Consider the following 25,426-nt stretch of genomic DNA (forward strand, 5'->3'; position numbering starts at 1 on the left):
GTAGCGGGAAAAAAAGAAGAAAGAATTCATCAAACGCTGGATTCGAGCCGAGTTTATGCTAGAACATGTCAGTTCATGATCACATGCGTCTTATGAGGTGCGCCACTGAAACTGATAAGGGTGCTGCAACATTTTACAGATATAAACCACACTATGTCTTTTTTAAATGCACTCAGTGCGATGTTCAGACCCAACTGTGTTAACCGTACCAGCTAAACTCTCCCACTCTATTTTTTTCTTTTGTTGTTAATTCCGGAGAACAAACTTGCAAATAACACCGCTTTTCTCCGGTCTGTTACCTCCGAAAGCAGCACCTCCAATTCACATTCTGTTCAAAGTTTCTCTTTTTGCTTGATTTTGCCGTTGCTTTTTCGTTGGGTTTTTCCATTAGCATAGTCATTAGCATATTCATACGGGGGAGGAGGCAGGGAGGGGTTTTGCGCTCGTGCATGTTGCGCTCAGTTTCACGTTCATTCGGATGTACAAAAGAATATGCGTGAGATTCGGCGTACGCAGTGTTTCATACATCTGAATTTTTTTCTGCGTACGCACATTTACAGCTTTGTGCGTACGCAATGTTTTAGTAAGATTTCCACGCAAGTCTTCGTACATGAGGCCCCTGGTGCAGTGCAATCTGAGCTGCATCCATTGCTTTTTACTGTACTCACCTAACCCCACCCCTAACCATCACAGTGACGTCACTCACTCCATTGAGTGCATTGTGTCTGAGATTGCATCGCTGAGTGATGCAATCTCAGCTTGCATCATAAAGGCTGCATCCAGACACTATTGGAATTATTAGCCCCTTTTAAATTTGTTTTTCCTTTTCAACTATTTCCCAAATGATGTTTAACAGAACAAGGAAATTTTCACAGAATGTCTTAGAATATTTTTTTTTCTTTTGGAGAAAGTATTATTTGTTTTATTTTGGCTAGAATAAAAGCAGTTTGTAATTTTTTAAACACCATTTTAAGGTCAAAATTATTAGCCCCTTTAAGCTATATTTTTTTCTGATAGTCTACAGAACAAACCATCGATATATAATAACTTGCCTAATTACACTAACCTGCCTAGTTAACCTATTTACCCTAGTTAAGCCTTTAAATATAACTTTAAGCTGTATAGAAGTGTCTTGAAAAAATATCTAGTCTATTATTATTTACTGTCATGGCAAAGATAAAATAATCAATTATTAGAAATGAGTTATTAAAACTATGTTTAGAAATGTGTTGAAAAATCTTCTCTCCATTAAACAGAAATTGGGGAAAAAAACTAACAACTGACAAAAAACTGAATAAAAAATGTTTATTATAACATACGTCAGAATAAATTGCCTCAAAAGGATTAATACAGATCTAAACTATTATTTTCAAATGTGACAAGTTGACTTAAAAAAAGGCAGTAAACCTATTATAACCTATTATGAACTGCCAACTTATCCAGCATGTTTTACACAGCAAATGCCCTTTCAGCTGCAACCCAACACTGGGAAACACTCATGCATTTACGCATACACTACGGCCAATTTATCTTATTCAATTCACCCATAGCATATGTCTACACACAGAAATGCCAACTGAACCAGTCGGTGCTCGAACAAGTGACCTATTATGCACATTTTCATTTACTTAATTTAAAGGCATGTGGGTTTATTGACAGTAAAGTTGCTTTTAATGATTCGTAATCTTTACATTTATTTTTATTTACGCTGAACAAGAGTGACCTTGTTTCATCAATTTTTAGATTTTTTATATATTTATTTAAAATTTTATTTCATATTTATTTTTACAATTATTTGAAACAATTAAGACACCAATTGTATTTATTCTCTGTATATAACCACTTTTGGAAATGCAATTTGATGTCTTAACAAAATATTATTGTTAAACATTTTTTTTCCAGATTATATTTTATATGCTACTTTAGGACAATGACTTTTAGTCACTTAAAGAACACCTATGATGAAAATCAGTTTTGTAAGTTGTTTGGAGAGAATTGTCTATATGTACTGTATAGTGTGTACACTGTCATATTGGAGTGATAGAAACCCGACAGGTCTCTTTTTTAAAATTTCTCAATATATAATAGGTCCCAAATCTCAGTGATTTTAAGGCCCAATGCAGTGTAATGTAGGAGTGCAATTTTCCTCGCCCGAATTGATAGAGAGGCACCATGTTTTTATAATAACATGTATACACATGCCCAGAGAACATTGTTGTGCAAATAATATATGTTATATAAATAAAAAATATATAAATAATAAAAAAGTCTGTTCTAACTCAGATTTTTATTGTTTAAAATGTTTTTAAAACAGAGCATGTTTATAATAAAGACAGTAAAATCGCTATGTAATTCATAACTGCTATAAATACCACAATCGCATGGTGTCAGTAAACGCTAAAATATATATGAGCAATAACACACTCGTAGCAGTGTGCTATGGCTGTTTATCAGCACTGGTGGGAGGCGTGTGTTGATATACAGCCATAGCACACTGCTACGTGTGTGATATTGCGTTTATACAACAGTTCCACGGCAAAAATCAAACACAAAGAGTCTAAAACCCTTTTTTTAGGAACTACTTTCTTCTGCCATTCATTCACATCTGCCGCTGACGTCAGAACAGCAGAAGCCGTAACTAATTCACCAACGCCCCTAAAGAGCTAGTATTTGAATGATTCTCTATAGCGTAATGTGAAGCGGCGCTTCTGGTGTGTGACCCCCTAAAGGAGATGACAAAACAGCCAATTTTGCTCACATTTTAAGATTATAAGGCTGAACATGACATGAAATGCCATCTGTCCACAGAGATTTCTCACCAGACTTCTGTTGTGTTTGCGATAAGGAGGGACAAGGCTGAATCCAGCTTCTTATTCCAAGCTTCTCACTGACTCGATCCGGTCCAACTTAAAAACCATGAGGCTGCCGTTTTTTAGCTTTTTAGAGAACACACTGAGCAAGGGCTTATTATGCGGTTCTTGCGCCATCTTGTGGATAGACAACATCAACCGCCTTTAGCCACCGATGAGCTCTCAGAAATTGTAAATATTTTAAAATGGGCACTGTTTTTTCAAATGAAGTGCATAGTTGCAATCTAAACAACTACATTCTTAACTAAGAAACCCCTCAAAAGTACATTTTGTTGTCTAACAACAGTAATATTTGTTATAATAACTGTAGCATCTCTGCTTGTTGCTTGCTGTATGTGGGTGGAGTAATACACAGAGGTGAAGGGTGAAGAGGCCTTTATGTGATGTTACTGGCAAAATATCGTACAGCTATCAGTTAATCAGATTCAAGAACCAGACAGAACTGTTGTATAAATATATACATATACATATATACATATACATACATATATATATATATATATATATATATATATATATATATATATATATATATATATATATATATGTGTGTGTGTGTGTGTGTGTGTGTGTGTGTGTGTGTGTGTGTGTGTGTGTGTGTGTGTGTGTGTGTGTGTGTGTGTACTACAAACAACATTAGTGTGTGACTCATTGTTTCAGAAAGGCTTGAATAAACTCCACCACAAATACATAAAATAATGACTAATGAGCTGTATTTTAGCTTTAATTTCGGTGTATTTTAGTCTCAATCACTGACTGCTGTTTATCTGATATATTGCAGGAAAAGCAGCTCATTTGCATTTAAAGTCACAGGCTACAAAAACAGCTACAATGTACTCAGATACCAAAAATGGGCAGATTCTGGAGGCTATAATAAATAATCTGATAAGTATTTTGAGCTGAAACTTTACAGACAGATTCTGGAGACACGAAAGGCTTATCTTACATCTTGTAAAAGGGGTAAAATAGGTGCCCTTAAAAAAAAAACTAATGACAGTTTACACAATCTAATGTTGGGCGGACGAGTTATTGAGACATTACGCTTTAATAAAACACCCAATTTATTGATTTTCCACCTTTTTAGTGGAAAAGGTCCTGAAAGATCCATGTACCACAAACATTTGAATTAAAAACCATATGTGCTTTCATGTCAGTAACAAGGTGAACATGTTAAACATATTTGAAAATGCACATTAAGGGGAGGGATACTTCTGTTTAACACAATTGTAAAATCAAATCTGTATCTATACAGTGGGAATGGTACAAAAACACTCCGCTGCAGAGCTAACCTATGCGTTTGACCGGTAATTGCATAATTGAAAAAAAAAAAAGCAAACATGATTTAAAGCGCTCATGAGGAAATGCTGAAATGCTGAACACTGTCAAACAAACAACTTTTTGCAGTCCAGCCACTTTTGTCAGCAACTGCTAAACCCAACAGGCCTCTCTCAGCACATCACCACATATTTACAAGGATTTTAAGAAAGCTTTAACCACTGCTGACTAAACTTTGCTGGAATTATACGAAGGCTATGCCATATTTGGGTTCATTTTCTTCATTTATGTCTAAAGGAACAAATTAAGAGCTTAGATTGGTGTAACACATTTAGAAACTTGAATGAAAGTGAAATGACGTCAGTTAACAAATGAACACACAAGTAAGAATAATTTAGTCCAATTAGCACTTAATCTGGCAAAAAAAATAATAATTCTAGAAACCTCACAGTGAGCTTTTTTTTGCCATTGAAAGACGCACATTCAGACAAACCATCCACACATACACTCACTGGCCACATTATTAGGTACACCTTACTAGTACCAGGTTGGAGCTCTTTTGTGTTCAGAACTGCCTTAATCCTTCTTGGCATAGATTCAACAAGGTACTAGAAATATCCCTCAGAGATTTTGGTTGATATTGGCATGATGGCATCACACAGTTGTGGCAGATTTGTCGGCTGCACATCCATGATGTGAATCTCCCAATCCACCACATCCTAAAGGTGCTCTATTGGATTGAGCTCCGGTGACTGTGGAGGCCATTTGAGTACAGTGAACTCATTCTCATGTTCAAGAAACCAGTCTGAGATGATTTATGCTTTATGACATGATTGGTTATCCTGCTGAAAGTAGCCATCAGACAATGGGTACATTGTAGTCATAAAGGAATACAGTCAGCTACGGTCAGTTTGTGGCGTTGACACGATGCTCAGTTGGTACTAATGGGCCCAAAGAAAATATCCCCCACACCATTTCACCACCATCGGCAATCTGAACCGTTGACACGAGGCAGAATGGATCCATGCTTTCATGTTGTTGATGCCAAATTCTGACCCTACCATCCGAAAGTCGCAGCAGAAATCGAGACTTATCAGACCAGGCAACGTATTTCCAATCTCTATGGTCCAATTTTGGTGAGCCTGTGTGTTTCCTCTTTTTTGGATCATTCTCTGTAAACCCTAGAGATGGTTGTGCGTGAAAAACCCAGTAGATTAGCAGTTTCTGAAATACTCAGACCAGCCTGCCTAGCACCAAAAAATAAAAAAATGCCACGTTCAAAGTCACATAAATCATCTTTCTTCCCCCATTCTGATGCTCGGTTTAAACTGCAGCAGATCATCTGGACCATGTCTACATGCCTAAATGCATGAGTTGCTGCAATGTGATCGCCTCATTAGAAATTTGCGTTAATGAACAGTAGGACAGGTGTACCCGATAAAGTGGCCAGTGAGTGTATAAACAAACCAACGACCAAGTAAAATTGTCCAGTACCATTCTTGTCCTTCATTTTTTTTTACATAAATACTGAAAAGGAAAACGTTGATTGCTCATAAATCACATAAACTGGAAATACAAGGAATTAAAGTTCTTGTTTCTAAGGCCTTCGATGAAGACAGATGTATTTTTTGCTTCAGTGTTTATAATAGAGTGTGACAAAAATGAATAACACTTCAGACATTTCAAACAGTTTCACTTGGTTAGAGAGTTCCTATTTCATATACTTTGTTCTTTGGTCAGCTTCTTCTTGCTTTTTGTTGCTTGCATATATAACCTTTTTTTTATTTACACAGTTTAAAACCTGTTAAAATAAATAAAGAATTCAAATTTTGGTATGGAAGAAGTCTTTCCACAAAATAATAATAATAAAAAAACGGCTTTTTCTTCATAATCCTCTCCTTCTAAGGCAACAGTTCTTTATTCAGTCTTCCAGATAGAGCGTACTTCATTATTCCCAATAGGTGCATATATAAATACCACGTCATTGTTCGCGAGTGGTTCTATATTTGGTTCTGCTCAAATGCCATTTAGAGTCTTGAGTCGTCCTTTCTGCATTTCAGTGCATGGAGAAGCATTTGGTCAGTGTTAACTGCAGACAGGACCACTGTTGAGGAAGTAAGTGGTCATATCTCCTTTCCCCTTCACTTTTACCAGTCCACGACATTCCAGCTGGTAGCCCTTACTTTCTAGGACATGGTACAAATCTGTGGTCACCTGTAGGGGTAAAGAAGAAACTTTTATTATGCATTGACTGTAAAGATATCTGTAAATTAACATGTATTTTGTGATTCACGTTAGTTTTCTGTTTATTAATGCTTGTGAATTGCATTATGGGAGTTTTATCTCTGTAATTTGAGACAAGATGTTGTTTAAGAAATAATACAGAGAGAATAAGTTTGTAAAATAACAGAAATGTACTGGCAGTGTATTGCCAGGTTTTGGTAGTGTAATTTACAACAATCCAAACAATATATCACTTAAAAATGTCAATACAACTCAATTCTCAAACTATTCAACATCAAAAGCTATTATAGGTAAGATCAAGGTCCCATAATGCAATTCAAAAGCATAAATAAGTGCAAATAAAATAATAAAATAATGGAAAACTGTCAATTAAAAGATATTTTTTTACAGTGTACACCAAATTTATTTCTAGCCTGCCATAAAGTGAAAGAGGAAGTGCATGATTGCAGTACTAGAGGTACTGTATAGACATGCATCAAAAATAAAATTCCTAGATAACTCCTTTATAATAAACACTACAAAATTACATATACAGTTGAAGTCAGAATTATTAGCCCCCCTTTGATTTTTTTTTCTTCTTTTAGAAATATTTCCCAAATGATGTTTAACAGTGCAAGAAAATAGTCACAGTATGTCTGTTAATATTTTTTTCTTCAGGAGAAAGTCTTCTTAGTTTTATTTCGTCCAGAATAAAAGATTTTTAGAATAAAAAAATAAAAGTTTTACACTTTTTAAACATAATTTTAAGGACAAAATGAATTGCCCCTTTAGGCTATATATTTTTTCGATAGTCTTCAGAACAAACTTTCATTATAAAATAACTTGCCTGATTACACTAACCTGCCTAGTTAACCTAAATTACCCCAATTAACCCTTTAAATGTCTCTTTAAGCTGTATAGAAGTGTCTTGAAATTTTTCTAGTAAAAAAATATTTACTGTCATCATGGCAAAGATAAAATGGATCAGTTATTAGAAATGAGTTATTAAAACAATTATGTTTATAAATGTGTTGGAAAAAATCTGCTCTCCGTTAAACAGACATTGGGGAAAAAAATAAACAGGGAGGCTAATAATTCTGACTTCAACTTTACATATAGGAATTGTAATAAATATGTCTATTTTTTAACTTTTGTGTTTCTCACAAACACAGTAAGCCATTATAATGAGAAAAGTCATTATTACAAGAAAATAAGTCATTATTATAAGAAACTCTGTCATTATTACGAGATGTTAAGTCAATATTACAGGAAAGTATCTGATAATGAGAAAGTATCTCATTATAATAAGTAAGTCATTGTTATGACTTGCAAAATTTTTTAATTTTATTTCATGGCGGAAACGGGCTTCCATAGTTATCAGCATTGAATGATATTAAAAAAAATCTGTTAACATCAACTTAATTCAATGTGGACAGCATGCAAACTGAATCAAAACACATAAATAAATAAATAAATAAATAAATTCAGTAATAAATTAAATATTTGTAATATAAAATAAAAAATAAATTATAATGATAATAATTTATAAAATAGTTTATAAATTATATAAACACACACACACACACACACACACACACACACACACGGAGAGAGAACAGTACACTTTAAATGTTGAAAATCTGAAAATTAATGTTTTCTCTCCCTGAAGTGATTGCAAATTCATGAGGAGTTTCTTTATTCTGTTGAACACTAAAGAAGATCATTTAAAGAACGATGAAAACCTGCAAATATTGACTTCTATTGTATTTGTTTTCCTACTATGGAAGTCAATATTTACAGGTTTTCAACTTTCTTTAGAATATCTTTTTTGTGCTTAACAGAATAAAGAAACTCATAAAGGTAGAGGGAGAATGAATAGTGAGTATTTTTGGGTGAACTAACCACTGTCCAACATTAAACTGCTGAACTGCAATGACAGTAACACAACGATAGATGGCAGCAGTATCTTTATAAATACAACCAAAGCACAACGTTCTGCAGCATGATCTATTTTGTGTTCTATTTCAATGACAGAAATGAATGAGGGATTCCAGGCTGTTTTGCCAACAATAGTCTTGTATAAGCAAAGAGTTTATTATGTTGTGTTTACCTGGATACGATCAGGAACACCTGTGCTGTCCATGCGACTGGCCACATTCACCGTGTTACCCCATATGTCATACTGAGGCTTTCTGGCTCCAATCACACCAGCAACCACTGGCCCAATGTTCAAACCTGTGGCCAAAGTAGATCAGTCACTGTCTGGTCTCATAAAGCAGCTCTGAGCCTCTGAGACCCTGCTGCAAGACTTTCGAAACATCGTCTTTGCCTGAACATTTTGTTGAGTATACTTTATATTATATATATACTGCGGCTATGATCAAAATTATGAGATATTCTCTGGGTTTGGGTTTAAGTGTTAGTATTTGTTTTATTATATAAAGGTGCATTTCTTCCAAATATCACATAGGAATAGTTTTTTTTTTTTTTAAATTTAACAAAAATATGCAATATTCAAACTCTTCTGCAGTTAAACATTAGTATTAAGTTGTGTAAAAATGTATTTAAACATGTTTGAAATCATGCCTCCTTTTTGTTACTTCACGCAACAACAAAAACTTGCAAATTGTTATTGTAAATCAGGTCAAAATGTTTTCAGTAGTTTACAGAATAATAAAAAAAAGTTTTATAGTAACACAGTATTAAAGTAATACATTCTAAATCCAGAGAACTTAACGAGAGACTTTTTTTTTTTCTCAATAAACAGTTAAAAAATGATTGTCCACCCTATGAAATCTTTATTTTGTTCCAAATGTTTTCGAGTGATGTTTACCAGATCAAGGACATATTCACAGTATTTCCTATTATATAGATATTTTTGTAAATCTTATTTAGTTCAGCTGGAATAAAAGCAGTTTATACGTTTTTTATTTTTTTAAAGATTTTGTTTTTTGGCCTTTTTGCCTTTATTAGATAGGACAGTATTTAGACAGGAAGGGAAGTTGGAGAGAGAGAAGGAGGTAGGGTAGGAAAATGTCCTCGAGCTGGGATTCGAACACAGGACGCCCTGACATGCTATTGCACTATTTGTAGGCAAACCACTAGGCTATTGCGCCAACAGATAAAACATTTTTAAGGTCAATATTATGAGCCCCATCATTTGGGATTCAAATGGGTCTATTAATTCTGACTTAAATTGTGTATGTGTATATATATATATATATATATATATATATATATATATATATATATATATATATATATATATATATATATATATATATATATATATATTTAAAAGTCACATTTAAAGGCTTGACTAGGTTAATTAGGTTAACTAGGCAGGTTTAAGTAATAAGGCAAGTTATTGTGTATCGATATTTGTTCAGTAGACTACTGAAAAAAATATAACTTAAAGGGGCTAATAATTTTGACCTTAAAATGGTTTATAGTCAAAGTAAAACAAATAAGACTTTCTCCAGAAGAAAAAAATGTTTTCAGACATATTGTGAAATTTGAAAAAAGAGGGGCTAATAATTCTGACATCAACTGTATATATATTGTTGAAGTCAGAATTTTTAGCCTCTCTGAATTATTAGCTCCCCTGTTTATTTTTTCCCCCAATTTCTGTTTAACGGAGAGCAGATTTTCAACACATTTCTAATCATAACAGTTTTAATAACTCATCTCTAATGACTGATTTATTTTTTCTTTGCCATGATGACAGTAAATAATATTTGACTAGATATTTTTCAAGACACTTTTATACCGCTTAAAGTGACATTTCAAGGCTTAATTAGGCTCATTGTGTTAACTAGGCAGGTTAGTGTAATTAGCCAAGAAAATGTATAATGATGGTTTGTTCTGTAGACTATCAGAAATATATAACTTAAAGGGACTAATGATTTTGAGCTTCAAATGGTTTTTAAAAATTAAAAACTACTTTTATTCTACTAGCCTAATTAACCAAACTTGTCTAATTAACCAGTTTAAACCTTTAAATGTCACTTTAAGCTGAATACTAGAATCTTGCAAAATATCTAGTAAAATATTATGTACTGTCATCATGGCAAAGATCAAATATACTAGGTAACAGAAACTAGCTGTTAAAACTATTTTGTTTAAAATTGCACTGAATATATGTTCTCTCCGTTCAACAACACTTGTAAAACATTTTCAAAAGAATTAAAAATCGAATAATTTTACCTTCAGCTATTTATAATTACCATTAGAATGTTTATGCTAAATTTTAAGTTCCATAGCTCAGTGTGTGTGTGTGAGACGTAATTACCTATTTTCATTTGAAAGTTGTTGAATGAGTGTTCATTGATGTACTTCATCTGTTCTCGCAGCCTCATGGCATAGTCAGCCAGAGCCAGAATGTGTGTTCGGCCCTCTTTGTCGTACGTTGAATCGTTCAATCCAGATGCGGCCATGTAAGTACTACCAATAGTTTTGATCTTCTCTAGCTGCTTGTATTTCTCTTCAGAGATGATCTATTGATGGCAAAAGCAAACAGAGGAACATTTATAAATAATATCTTCTACACACTCACAGAGCATCTGATGCAAACCATACTGGAAACTCTTTAAAGCACGTCCAGGAGTTTTGCAGGCTGGTCTGCTTTTTTGGGACACCGGTTTTACATTTTCATATACCCCTAAACATGATGCTGAATTTTAAAATTTTAAATAATTTTTTTAAACTATTTTTACTAAAACATTTCCGTTTTACTTTTCAACTTAGAAACGAAGCTGCAACATGACAATATTCTCTTTACTAAATCTTGCAAACATAATTGATTTCAGGAAGTTCAGCTTTTAACATTAGAACTACAGAGGCAGTCATTTTGATCATTTGTGAGTTTTGTAATTAAATAACTTTGTCAAAATACAACCAATGTGTATATTTCATACTAACATTGTCATTTCAATAAAATTACAAAACACAAAAGAGTTACAATTCTACCTCTGATTCTGAATGGCCATAATGGTCAAACTGACCGCATGTATTTTAGCGTTTGCTGTTTTTTCCCAGTCCTTATGACTCCTTTGGTAACTTTCTAATAGAAAACATAACTTTATGTCTTTCAAAAACAACATTTTCACTGTGGTGAAAAAACATTGCTCTCCTGCTTAAAGGACAAAAAAGCAAGGTCTAGTTACTTGTACACAAATATAGGCACAATTAAAAGCTTTTTTATTTATTAATTTTTTTAAGGTAGTGACTTTAGAATACTTTAGAATAATAGCCCATAAGTTAATGTTAGTTAATGTATTTACTACCATTAACTAAGTATGAATAATCTTGTCAAGCATTTATTAATCAAGGTTCAACATTAACTAATGCATTATTAATATCCAAAGTTGTGCTCATTAACATAAGTTAATGCACCGTGCGTTAACATGAACTCACTTAAATCACGCTAATGTTAACAAAGATGTAATATATGTATTACTAATTGTTCATGTTAGTAAATACATTAACCAACATTAAGTAATGGATTATTATTTTAAAGTGTTACCATGACTTAAATAAATATAAATGACATCATGCGAAGCGGCTTCCAGGTCCAATCACTATATACAACTGTATAAGGAAACTCAACAAATAGTAATAATAAATGTTTAGAAAGTGCTGTAATACTTTCAAAAATCACGATTGCTGTATGTATATATATATATATATATATATATATATATATATATATATATATATATATATATATATATATATATATATATATATATATATATATATATATATATATATAACAAAACTTAATATCCAATGGCCTGAAGGTGATTCATTTTTGTTTTTATAAATTGTTAAAATATTGATGTTTGTGATGCAGCATGTCCAGAGACTGTAGTGTACACCATGATTTAAAAAAAAAAAAAAACTTTATGCGCGAAATGACTAAAAAGTGGTCATAAATAAATGTTTTCTCAATTAAATGATTCAAGAGTTCATACTTAAATATTGCTTGATAATAATAGCACGTTTGGCATGCTGTCCCGGAACAGAACCCTCAGCTTGGAGACAACTGAGCCCTGGGCTCCGGCCTGGTCAATTAGCATGAAGGGGAGTCAGAGATCATGTAGTTTAAAAAAACAAAGATAAGCGAGTAATGCAAGTGAGTTTGGAATAATCTGATTGGCATGCCAAAGATTGCAGATGAGAGACCAGTGGCGATCAATTAGAGCACATACTGCTCTCGAAATTAGTTTGTAAAACTTCACAAAGTGGCTTGGACGCGGAAACAGTATTCCATACGTCATGACTTAACAAGAAGCGGATGGGTAAAGTTTGCATCAGCTGCACATTTTAGAATCTCAGAGGATGTAGATTTAGGAGGTAGATTTTAATCTGGGTACTTCCATACTGTTTTTCAAATAAGCATTGTTTCTGCAGGATTTCAGCATCAAGTGATATCCAAAACTTTTAATTACATTTTTAAGACATTTATTGATAAATTTAAAAACCTGTATTACAATGTTTGTCTCATTTGTGGATTAGTGAAAGTTAGAAGTACAACAACACATACAAATAGAATTGTGCAGCATGAAATTAACAGGAAAATTGAGACCTCTAGAGGACAGTAGCACCCTCTGACATAAGACGCAAATTTAGAGTAAAAATAAACAAAAGGGGGTTTTTAATTGACAAATAATACAAAGATTACACACCTAAACATTAACTAAGCAGTTCATGTTGTAAGGTTCCATTATCAGTCTTGTTTGTGTTTGTGTCATCAATATGGCAACTTGCGTGGAGTCCAGACATTGTCAGAAGGACCAGAGCTGCGTCCGAAATCGCATACTTCCATACTATATAGTAAGCTAAAAACAGTATGCAAGCCGAGTAGTATGTCTGAATTCATAGAATTCAAAAAACAGTATGTGAGAAGTACCTGGATGACCTACTACTTCTGACAAGATTCTTAAGAGCGAATCAGATGAATGCAACGCTATGCCATGTTGCACCTCCAGAGAATTCATGAATGGGAGGGAAGTGACACAACTGACAAAATGGCGGATGTAGTACATCCAAATTCCATTCATACTACTCACATTCATAGTGTTTAGAGCATACTCTTCTAACAGCTATGTAGTACAAATAAACTCAAATGCAGTACCTATTGAGTAGTAGGCAATTTTGGACGCAGCCCAGGTGAAAACATCTCCAATATTTTGAATTTGGACTGCAATACCTAGTTCAATCACTAAGTGTCAATCCTAAAAACTAAACCTTTAACTGGATTTCACATGGCAGTCACATGGGACCCAATGCTAACTTGCTATCAATCTTAAGGTAAGATTATTTTTATGATACCAAAATCTTTATAATTACAAATATATAATTAATTTAAAAAAAAAAGAAACCCTACATGATGTTGCATATTTTGAGTTTTAATGTTAATGGGATAGTTTTGATTGGCCATTGGGCTTGTTTTGCTTGCGAAACCCTGGCAACCCTGATAAAGCTATAAAGTTCAAGTGTACGGTCAAATCAAACTCACACTTTCACATGCTAGCAGCAAATCTCACCTCATCGAAGTCAGCGATGATCTCATTTAGCAGTCTCAGGCATTCAACACCCTCATTGTTGGCTTCGAGCTCAGTGTAAAACTCAGAGAAGTTGCTGATGGACGCAAACATAACAGCCACACATTCGCAGGATTGATAGTAAAGCTCATCGTTTCGGCGCTCTCTGGCGAGGAAGTGAGCAGCCACATCTTTGGGCAGGATGTTGTGAAGAAGACGACGGTTGTAGGCCTGCAGCTCTTCCATCTCCTCTTTTTCTTCAGTGGCCTGGTGAAGAAACACAGCAGATTTGTAATATTTCTTTACAGCTTGCTTTTTTAAATTCATACTCTGATGCTTTTTTTGTTCTGTTTATTATGTTTTTTGACAGACATGTTTGTTGTGTTTGCATCTCATTTGTTTTTGTCCATTTCATAGTGTTGTATTTACTTTTTTATTCCACGGTTGACTATCAATGCAAATATACATGAAATCACACAGTGTTTATGTACTTAAATTTCTTTTAATGCATGTGTGGTCTTATAATTCTGAATACAGTCAGTGGTCCCTCTCAATAACACTGTTCAACTGATGCGGCCTCGAAATTTTCCGGATTTCTTTGTGTGCAATTTGACATGATTATTTTTACAGCGCATTGTGTTGTGCGTTCTGAATGGCTGTAGACCATCTCCTCCATACTGCGTCTCCCGTACAACACAGAATGCTTGCCAAATTTACATAAATCTTTGATAGCTATCAGTGTGACTCTGAAGTGTTGTACTCTATGCTTGCAAGTTTTCTCCCCACAATGTCGACGAAACATTCGGCACTGTTAAAGGCACCTGCGGTAGCACCCAAAAAACAGGAAAATGCTAAACATCGCACAAAACTTGGGACTTCTGGACATGCTAAAGGTAGGAGTTACATGGCTGTAGGGCACCATTGCGGAATAATTAATCTTCAGTTCGTTACTTAAAGAAAAAGGGAAATAACATAAGGACGACAGCAGCAATAAGTTTCAACCAAGATGGAGTCAGCTTTAGCTTTCTGGATCAGTGACTGCATTAAAAATGTTAATGCCTGTCTGAGAAATGTTTATGAAGTGTGTAGTGAGGGGTTTTACAGACTTAAAACATCTACAGTTGAAATCAGAATTATTAGCCCCCCTTTGAATTATTATTTTTTCTTTATTAAATATTTTCTCAAATGATGTTTAACAGAGCAAAGAAATTTTCACATTATGTCTGATAATATTTTTTCTTCTGGAGAAAGTCTTATTTGTTTTATTTCAATTAGGATAAAAGCAGTTTTTAATAAATAAAAAAAACATTTAAAGGTAAAAATTATTAGCTCCTTTAAGCTATATATTTTTTCGATAGTCTACAGAACAAACCATCATTACACAATAACTTGCATAATTACCCTAACCTGCCTAGTTAACCTAACTAACCTAGTAAAGCCTTTAAATGTCACTTTAAGCCGTATAGAAGTGTCTTGAAAAATATCTAATCAAATATTATGTCCTGTCATCATGGCAAAAATAAAATAAATCAGTTATTAGAAATGAGTTATTAAAACTATTATGTTTAGAAATGTATTAAAATAAATTTTCTCTGCGTTTAACAGAAATTGGGGAAAGAATATCCAAGGAGGGCTAATAATTCTGACAACTGTATAATAATTGTAAAAAATAAATCGGACAACTTCTCGGATTTCACCTATTGAGGGTTATTTTTAGAAAGTAACTCCAGCGATTAACAAGGGACAACTGTATTCTGTTTGTCCTATGAGTCACAAATGGCCAGCCAAACTATTTTAATAAAACAAAACAGCAAAGTTTTTGACTAAAGTAATGGTTTATATTTTCTAAAGCTAAAGGTACCTTTACTTTTAAAGTTAAAAGAGCAGATTTTTATTGTGTGTGTGTTGAAGTGTGCATGTGTTGTAAAAATAGTTGTATCCCCTAAGACAACCATTCTACCCTAAAAGTGGGTGTACAATAAAATATTAACATAAAAATGGTATTTTTTTATTTTGTAGGGTTAATTTTAGAAAATTCCATCAAGATTCAAGTAAAAGAAAAATCTTTTTTTTTCTGCTTTTAAAATGTCCAAAGGAGGACCACAGGAGGGTTAAATTACAAAAGTATTTGCAAAAAAAAGTTTATTTGTTGGAGTGTGCATGTTTGTGCCTGTAGTTTTTGTGGTGTAAAACTGGTTAAGATAACTGTTCTCCCCCAAATATGTACAGGCTTCATGAAAATATGAAAATGAAAAACAGATATATTTTTTTCTTCTGCTGTTAAAATGGTCATTAAACCCATGATTCAACAGAAGGGTTAAAAATGGAGTGAAGTCTTTTTGCAAATGAACTTTTTGTATGTTCTTTATAGAATGAAAATGGGTAATATGATTGAATTCAGCAGGACATATTAAATTCTCCATTATTGTTACATTATTGTTATCATATGACCATATTACACTCAGGATTCAACAGCTGGATGGCTGACTGAACAATATCAGAGCGAGATGAGCAGAAACACACCTGAAGTTTCCAGAGGAAGTCGAGGCGTGCGGTGGATTCGACCTGCTGTGCATGCAGATAGAGAGCCAGGACAAATACAGTGAGGATGACAGGAATCGACACCCTCAGAGACACTTTAGTCACCGTTTCCTGACTGTGAGGAAAAAAAGAACAGCACACAGATACTAGTGTTTGGCAGAGAACATGACAAGGGTGCTTGTTTAGTCATTGTTTATTTGCAGGTTTTCGTAGATTTCTTAAAGTGGTACAGTAGTTCAATGTTTCAATCATTTAAATATTTTCAATATATTTCTCAATATCAATACATTACAATATCAATATTCACTCACCCTACACTTGTTTTAAACCTGATTAAGTTTCTTTCTTCTGTTGAACACAAAAGATGATATTTTGAAAAATGTTGGACAACTGTAGCCTGTAACTGTAAATTCTGACTTCCATGATATTTTTCTAATATGGATATCTTTACCTGTTTAAAAAAACAAAACAAAACATTGTGCTCCTTTAGTAATTAGGGTTGTGCTAATAGACGATGCCATCGTCCATCTCCGACGGCTGATAAACTTCACGATGCTGAGCCGGCATCGCGATCCATCGCCCCGCCCCACATTTATATTGATATTGATATATAACTTATTATTTGCATGTCATCTTAATAGCTATAACGGTATTTTCATGAACTGTGTTAAATGTTACATATAGCTGCCGCCTGCACGGCTGACAGCATCATGAGGAAAAAATGAAGGATTATACAGCACCTCTCACGCTTAAAATGTGTAGATTCAGAGGCAAACGCTGTAACCTGCAAACCCCGTCCCACAGACTTTACAGTAAATGGCTTTAGTCAATTTCATAGCGGACTTGAAGCCTCTGGAGGTCTTTTATCCACTCTTAAAAAAGTGTAAATGGTGGATTTACATTCAGCACACGATCACTAATAAGATGTGCCGTTATTAGTAACTGTAGGTAAATCTGTCAGTGTTATTTTCATTCTCTTATCTTCAGCGCTTCACATTTTCATGGTTGTAGCTCCTGTCATCTGAAGGCATTGACTGAGTGATTGAAGGCTGATATTAACCAATTATTCGCGTGCAGTTAGAGCAGTGAGCCAATAAGAAGAGCACAAAGGCGGAGCAAGCATTGCGGTATTTTTTACTTCAGCAAATTCACATAACAAGTGTTTTAATCTGTTCTGCGATTGGCGTTTTTAGGTGCAAAGATGCATTCTGCATAAATGTCTCCGCGCAAGCAGTGAGGATTTTGTAGTGGAACCAATGAAAATGTATGCACTACAGTGAACTCCAACCAAACTCTCGTCTCCTCCACCAGCTGTGGGAAAAGCCATTATAACGACACATCACGGCGTGGAAAAGAAAGTGATTGACAGGTGGTCATTTGTGTGTAACTTCATATATTTATAATTTAGTTCTGGATAAAGCAAAGACCATGTGGGTCAGGTAGTGAAAACAGTAAACTACAATTAATTAATTTGTTATGAATTAATTGATATTTAACAACCACCACCACCCCCCGCCTACGACGACGATGGCATTATCCATCGCGATGTTTCACATTAGACATCGAACGATGCCAAATTGGTCAACATCAGCCAACCCTATTAATAATAAAAAATAATAATCTCATAAAGGTTTGAAACCACTTAAAGGTGAGTAAATATTGATGTAATATTCATTTTGGATGGACTACTGAACTGCAAGAAAAGACTGCATGGAAAAACTGGAAACTATTCTGTGCTTAAATGTATTTCTATTATAGATTCAAACACCTTTTGTCTTTGGAATATCACTGTAACAAACATGGAACTAAAAAGCAAGACATGGACTCACCAATAATTTGTTTCGTTGAAAGCGTACCTGTGTACAAACAGACATATTATCATTAGTGACCAGCATAACCCACTAAGAATAAGCCACAATGTGACAAAACTTAACTACAAAAGCACAAGTTCTTTTACACAAGCCATTTGCATTTCATTTGTATCTATATACATGATTGCATACTCATTTACTAGAATTTGAGTCATTTTGCCGTAGTAATGGGTGAAACTTTTTCACCTTTTCTCTTAATGTTACTCATTCAATCATTCATTTTCCTTCGGCTTAGTCCCTCATTATCATGAGTCGGAATGAACACCCAAAATTGAAACACCAACTACTTTAGCATATGTTTTACTAAGCGAATACCCTTCCAGCCGCAACCAAGTTCTGGGAAACACCCATACAATCTCACATTCACTCACAGTATGGCCAATTTAGTTCATCCAATTCACATATAGCGTATGTCTTTGGACTGTGGGGGAAATCAGAGCACTCGGAGGAAACCCAAGCGAACACGGAGAGAACATGCAATCTCCACACAGAAATGCTGACCGCGAACTTCTTGCTGTGAGGCAACCGTGCTAACCACTGAGCCACTGTGCCGCCCATTAATGTTACTGTAAACTAAAAATATGAATAATACTACAAATATTTAAGGAGATTTTTTAAATGTATGGGGATGTTTCAATCTATAAAATATTGAGTCTGTAATGCATCTCATTTAATAAATTGTTTGTTGCATGACTATTGCATAAAATAAATCGCATTTGTGATCAAGGTAATATTTGGGAAAAAATGACATCCTTGTTTGTGTGAATTTAGATTTTTTTTGTGGATATTTTTGCTTTCATAACTTAATGACATTCAAATAGACTTAATCATGCAGTGCTTACACAACACTTTGCTTACACAACACTTGCATACATTGTAAATATAATTTTTTTTTTTTTATATTTTTGGATATTTCTGCTTTCAGAACTCAAATTGCCATGAAATGGCATTCGAATTGGCTTTATCATGCAGTTCTTACACATCACCTTAACATTTGTCAGCAAATTTTGTAAAGCTGCTTTGGAAGGCTAGTTATTGTGAAAACATTATACAAGTGAGCATGAATTGAATACTTTTAGACTTCTAAAAGATTTTTGGTTTGTTTTTTGCAGAGCAAGTGACACTGTCGATAATATCTACTAGCACATCATTAAAACAACTACGGCTGCACAATATATCGTTTTAGCATTGATATTGCAATGTGTGAATCTGCAATAGTCACATCGCAGGATCTGCAATGTTGAGTTATGATTATAATCCACCAGAAACCACAGTTCAGATTGTGTTTTGTATAGTCATTGCAAAGTTTAACTCCAATCTAACAATAAGAAAGTCTTTTATTTGAATGTGTTTCTTTAAAGCATGCGCCTAAGTGAATTGAAACCCACAAGAAATTATACAGTTTACCGCTTTAACAAAGATTAATAGTGATAAATTATTTAATACAGTAAATATTATGCAGTGTTCTTTTTTACATATTGAATTTCTATAACTCCAACTGAAAATCATAAAGCGTGGTTTATGTCGTTTTTTATGCAAGTTCTGTTGTTTTTATCTGTGCTTTATTTTATTTTGTTTATTTTATGCAGATATACTCCCCTACAAATTATTACAATAAAAAAAAAGAAAAAGAAAAGAAAAAAATTATTATAAAATTCTTTCTAAAACAGGGTCATCTGGTGAAATCATATCGCAATATATATCGCAGAAAAATGAAATATTGCAATGTCAATTTTTTACAACTTTGCAGCCCTAAAAACAACAGTTACAATATTATCAAAGCAGCTTTTTCACTATCCAGCCAAAAAGGCACATTTACACCAAGCATAACTGCATGATTTCTATAAAGATGACCCATCCAAAAGACCAAAACCAGTCAATTCTGACCATCAATCACATTGGTCTTTACATTCACTTGCATTAACTAATGATGCATTTGCATTTAGATTCCAGTTCCGTTATCAGCACCACTGTAAAAAAATACCACAAAAACATAACCTTGCTGTGTGAACCAGATCAGCATAAATCACAGGGAAGGGAATGGTTAAGCAAACAGAACCATTTGGCCCAATAGTGAAAAAGCGGTAATAGTTTGACCGCAGTTACTAAAGGATGCATAAAAAAGTAATCTTTGGTCAAGTCAGCAGCCTCAGCTTTTGAACGTAGCTCTATATATTTGGCTGTAAATAGACTCACAGTGCATCGACGGTGTCCAGCAGGTCAGCGTTGTCCAGCAGACTGACTAGAGGCCACTCGATTAGCAGCAGGAAGCAGATCTGGATGAAGAGCATGAGCACCAGCTTGCCTATACTGCTGATGTGCAGGAACACGGAGCAGCACAGCAGAGTCAGCAGCACACTGTATGTGAAATACTAGAACACACCAACACCATCACACAACATGCCATCATGCCAGCATTTACATCACAAATGCTTCTAAATAAATGGGTTTTTCATAAAATAAACCCTCCCGCTTATTAGTCTGCTTAAGTTAATAAGTTGAGCTTTACATTTTTTTTTATCCATTTAATCCATCATTAGGTCTAGCCGGTGCACTTTTAGCTTAGCTTAGCATAAAAAATGCAATCGAATTAGACCATTAGCATCTGGCTTGAAAAATTTGCACAATGGCTGCAGCAGGTGCAAATGATATTACACAATGACTGAAAATAGTTCCCAGGTAGGTAACTAGGTAACAGTGCTGCTTAATATCATTGCACCTGCTTTAACCATGCAGAATGGCAACAAAGTTCCTTGATTTTTACGCTGGAATGAGAGTAGTTCCTAGCTGTATCACCCTTGAAAACTGCAACTTCTCATCTGTCTTGATGCACAATGTAACTACAGATAAGTCAAGATTTAAATAGTAAAATTATCTTAAATTTTTGAGTGAGATGCTAATGGTCTAATCCGAATCAATAATTGATGCTAAGCTAAGCTAAAAGGGCTCCCGCCAGACCCAGAGATTTGAATGGATTCAAAAAGGTCAAACTTAACTGTTTAACTCGGAGGACTAGTAGAATGAGTCTATTAAAAATGTGTTACTTTAAAGAAGGGGTGCCCAAACTTTTTCTTATACAGGGCCAAAAACCAATTTTGACTGAGGGCTGTGGGCCGAAGTTGAATATTACAAACTGCATTACATTAAATTTGCCATGGATAATTTCCTAATTTATTTGTTAACATTTAAAACAATTTTAAAATGTTGCTTTAAAACATATTAATTAATAATGCAGTATCATTTTTAACGTTTCATAATGAACTTATTATAGTAAAAACATAAACAATCCAAATTATAACACAATGGAGATCAATGCTGAATACACTAGTTGAGCAGCTGCTCCTGTCTGTGCCTTGATTTGCTTGCCGATGTCTTGTGCATTTCCCTCTATCAAGTGACAGTATTTACATTTTAAATGTCTAATTCATTTACAATATATAATTCTAGTTGGCTTTTTTGTAGCTCCTCAATAAAACAAAAAACAAAAGGTTACGTTAAGTTTGAAATGACCATCTCTGACAAAAGCATTCATCCCAAACAATTCCCTATCATTCTCCCTCTCTATTCAGATGGAATAGAGGGCCAAATCAAAGAGGGCCCTACTTTGGGCACATCTGCTTTAAAGGGTTAGTTCACCCAAAAATGAAAATTTACTCATCATTTACTCACACTCAACTGGTTTCCAACCTTTATGAGTTTAATCTCTCTATTGAACACAAAAGAAGATATTTTGAAGAAAACCGGTAGCTATTGACTTCCAAAATATTTTTTCCCCTTACTATGGATGTCAATGGCTTCAGGTTATCAATATGTTTTATAACATCATCTTTTCTGTTCAACAGAAACTTCTGGAAGGAGTGGATTTTTCATGTGACCTATCCACTTGTTAAGTCTGACGTCATGTGTTGGCTTCTCTATCAGCAAACGCAAACACCAAATTGTACTAATACACGATCACAGTTTGCTGTAATACAAGTAAATATCATGATGGTAAAGTTTTCGATCCACACCTAATCTCAGAAAGTCGGACAATGATTCAACTTTCCAGAGTCCAGAGGTTGTAGTAAATAATATGTGATGTTATTAACAGTGGTCAAAAATGACTAATATGACATTATTCATTCATTTTCTATTGGCTTAGTCCCTTTATTAATCAGGGGTCGCCACAGCGGAATGAACCGCCAACTTACCTAGCATATGTTTTACACAGTGGATGCCCTTCCAGCTGCAACCCAGTATTGGGAAACATCCATACACACTCATTCACACACACCCACACATTACGGGCAATTTAGTTAGCCCAATTCACCTACAGTTTACAGCATGTCTTTGGACAGTGGGGGAAACCAGATCAGTATTATAAAAGTATTATATACTATTACAACATAATATACTATTAAGATTTTTCTCAATTCAAATTAGTAGTAAAACAGTATCTGAATAGAGTAGGAAGAAGTGTGAGCATATATGCACAGTGTATTATATATTGTACTATATGTATACAGACACTGACCTCGGGTAAAGGACAGGCTGAAGGCTGATCGAGACACAGGAAGAAAGGATCCTCTGCCAGTCCGCTCAGGTTATACAGCAGGCACAGTGTGACGGATTCAGAGATATTCAGATGTCCGGCCACACATGCTAGCATATCGGTCCGGTCACAGGTAAACTGAAAACACACCGAAATTAGAAGGTCTAAACACAATTGCAAAAGTGTGTAATAAACTATCTCTGTCATACAGATACAAATAGTATTTTATATCAGTTTTAGTAAAACATATCAGGACTTTTCAATCATGAATCAGGAAAAATCAATTATGGCAAATTTGATTATTTTACATTTTTGTCAATTATGCATTTAATTTTTTTAAATAATCCTACAAATATGTTTTATTCCCAGATATGTTTTACATGTGAATAATAACTTTAAACAATTAAAAACTTTGCATTTCATTACTACTAAAAATTAATTAATTGACTTACAAATACTTTTATAACAGTAACAATGTTAATATTTTAACCCATGATTCAAAACACACACAAACATAATATTTAAAAAAATATGAATGTATTATAATATATTCATATATAATATATATAATATCACAGAATTATCCAGGTATAAAAAATAAAAAGCATATTAAAATTGATTTAATATAACTCTTATTCTAAATCTGCAAAACCTGAAACTCATATGAAATTGAGCTGAATCCATAGTTAAAAAAAGGCCTCTTGAATGAGAGTTGATGAGGAAGTGAGTGCTAATACTAGTATTAAATTACACTGACAAATAGGAAATAAAAAAGACAAAAGATTTCATTTCACACAGCAGCAGCTTCAGATCACATCCTACCATATTAACGAAGGCAGAGATGAAGAGAAGCAGAATTGTGAAGACTCCGACCAGCGTGCTGTTAATACGAGACTGAACAATCCTTTTTGACACTGTCTGCAAGGTAACTGGGAAGAGCTAAAAAGACAAAGTTAACAGAAAGTCAATAAGAGAATAAACATTAAAAAGTAAAGCCTGTTCACACAAAGAACTAACATTAATGACAACTATAACACCAAGTATATTTGCCTCAAATAACCATTAAAAGCCTGTCAATGTTTAATCTTTCAGTTGAATGACTCCAACAATACTGTTCGTCTGTATAACTATACTTGTTATATTTACTATAATCTGTAGTTATGCAGTAGACTCTGTACTAATTGTATAAATACATCTCTATCATCAACAACCTTGATGTGAATGGGGCTTATAATAATAATTAAAGAAAACTTACAAAGCCCATTAATCACAAATCTGTAATTTAGCAAAGATTACACACGCACAAATGTGAATAATCAGGCGACTGACCTTAACGCAGGAGTAAATGGCACATATAAAGAGCACATGGGCGAGAATAATAAAGATGGTGATGAACAAGCCCAGCATTAATGGTGTACTGCAAGACAAAACCAACAACATCATTCAAACACACTGCAAATATACAGTACATCTCGACAATGAAGATACAGTAATTTATTTCTGAGAAACACTGCTGAATTCTGAAATTCAGAATAAGAATAAGCTGAATGATAAGTCAAATTAAGCCAAATGCAATTAAAATGCTGTTTGCATTGTACACTGTGGTTTAAAACCTTTGTAATCAAATCAATATGACATCTGATTAAAAAATAGAAACAGAAATGTTTTGTGCATGTCTAATGGTGATGTAAATAACAAGTGAAGGGTTCAGATGCAAAAACCTTTGAGTGCTGTCCGAAGTTTTTGTCAGCCTCCTGGGTTTATGTTTGGTTATTTTACTTTAAAGGAAATGCAAATATCATATTCTTTGCACTAAGTGTAAAATTACTGAAACTACACACAACAGCCAGAGAAAAATGCTTATTTTAAATGAAAATGTCATGCAGCATTTAGAAGTTTCTGCATCTCTTCAAGTTTTATTGGTTTCTTCTTAATATAACATACAGTACCAAAACAAAAATACAAAATGCATACAAAATTCTTCACAATTTAGAAAATTGTTATCAAATTTAGAATAAATCATAAGGAAAACAATAAAAATGCATAAAGATAATCCTACAGAGTAGGGTTGTAACGGTATGAATTTTTTACGGTATGATAATCGTCTAAAACAATACCACGGTTTGACGGTTTCGCGGTATACGGTATGTTACAAATGTTACAAAATAATAGAACAGTGAAGCAAATTTGACTTTTTCCAAATAATATATTTTTTAGTTACTATAAACAACACCACTTACAATGAACAAATAAAAAATAAGAAAATAATAAATAATGTGTCAAAGTCCAAATAAAGTCCAAATAAACATGGTGCAAATCCTCAGTAAAAAATAGATATAAATATTTACTATACTATAAATAGTTACATAACGAAACTAGATTCAATATGGAACATCCTTAGGTTTTATGTGCCAGCATGGATATGGTTGTCTGTGGATTTGGATGTGGTTGTCTGCAATGCAGACAAACAGCTGCATCTTCATTTGTGTCTTTTGAAAACAGCAAGAGCAGCAGTTCGTCTTTGCTGTGTCACTGTTTTGTCATGTTTCTGTGCTGCTGTGCATGCAA

General features: G+C 33.9%; 1 protein-coding gene across 1 annotated transcript in view; it reads right to left on the reverse strand.

Moving 5' to 3' along the window:
* Positions 1–3,913: 3,913 nt before the first annotated feature.
* adcy6b (adenylate cyclase 6b) overlaps positions 3,914–25,426 on the reverse strand; it is a 93,896-nt gene continuing 72,383 nt past the window's right edge. Inside the window, exons 14-23 of the mRNA XM_002666490.7 lie at positions 24,188–24,275; positions 23,681–23,797; positions 22,841–22,996; positions 20,524–20,699; positions 18,286–18,312; positions 16,439–16,571; positions 13,919–14,182; positions 10,660–10,864; positions 8,479–8,603; positions 3,914–6,359 (exon numbers count right to left, since the gene is read on the reverse strand). Coding sequence (XP_002666536.2) covers positions 6,231–6,359; positions 8,479–8,603; positions 10,660–10,864; positions 13,919–14,182; positions 16,439–16,571; positions 18,286–18,312; positions 20,524–20,699; positions 22,841–22,996; positions 23,681–23,797; positions 24,188–24,275 — 1,420 coding nt within the window. The 3' untranslated portion in view covers positions 3,914–6,230. The remainder of the gene's footprint in view (positions 6,360–8,478; positions 8,604–10,659; positions 10,865–13,918; positions 14,183–16,438; positions 16,572–18,285; positions 18,313–20,523; positions 20,700–22,840; positions 22,997–23,680; positions 23,798–24,187; positions 24,276–25,426) is intronic.

The sequence above is a fragment of the Danio rerio genome, chromosome 23, assembly GCF_049306965.1.
Source record: "Danio rerio strain Tuebingen ecotype United States chromosome 23, GRCz12tu, whole genome shotgun sequence".
In the NCBI taxonomy this organism is placed as follows: Eukaryota; Metazoa; Chordata; class Actinopteri; order Cypriniformes; family Danionidae; genus Danio; species Danio rerio.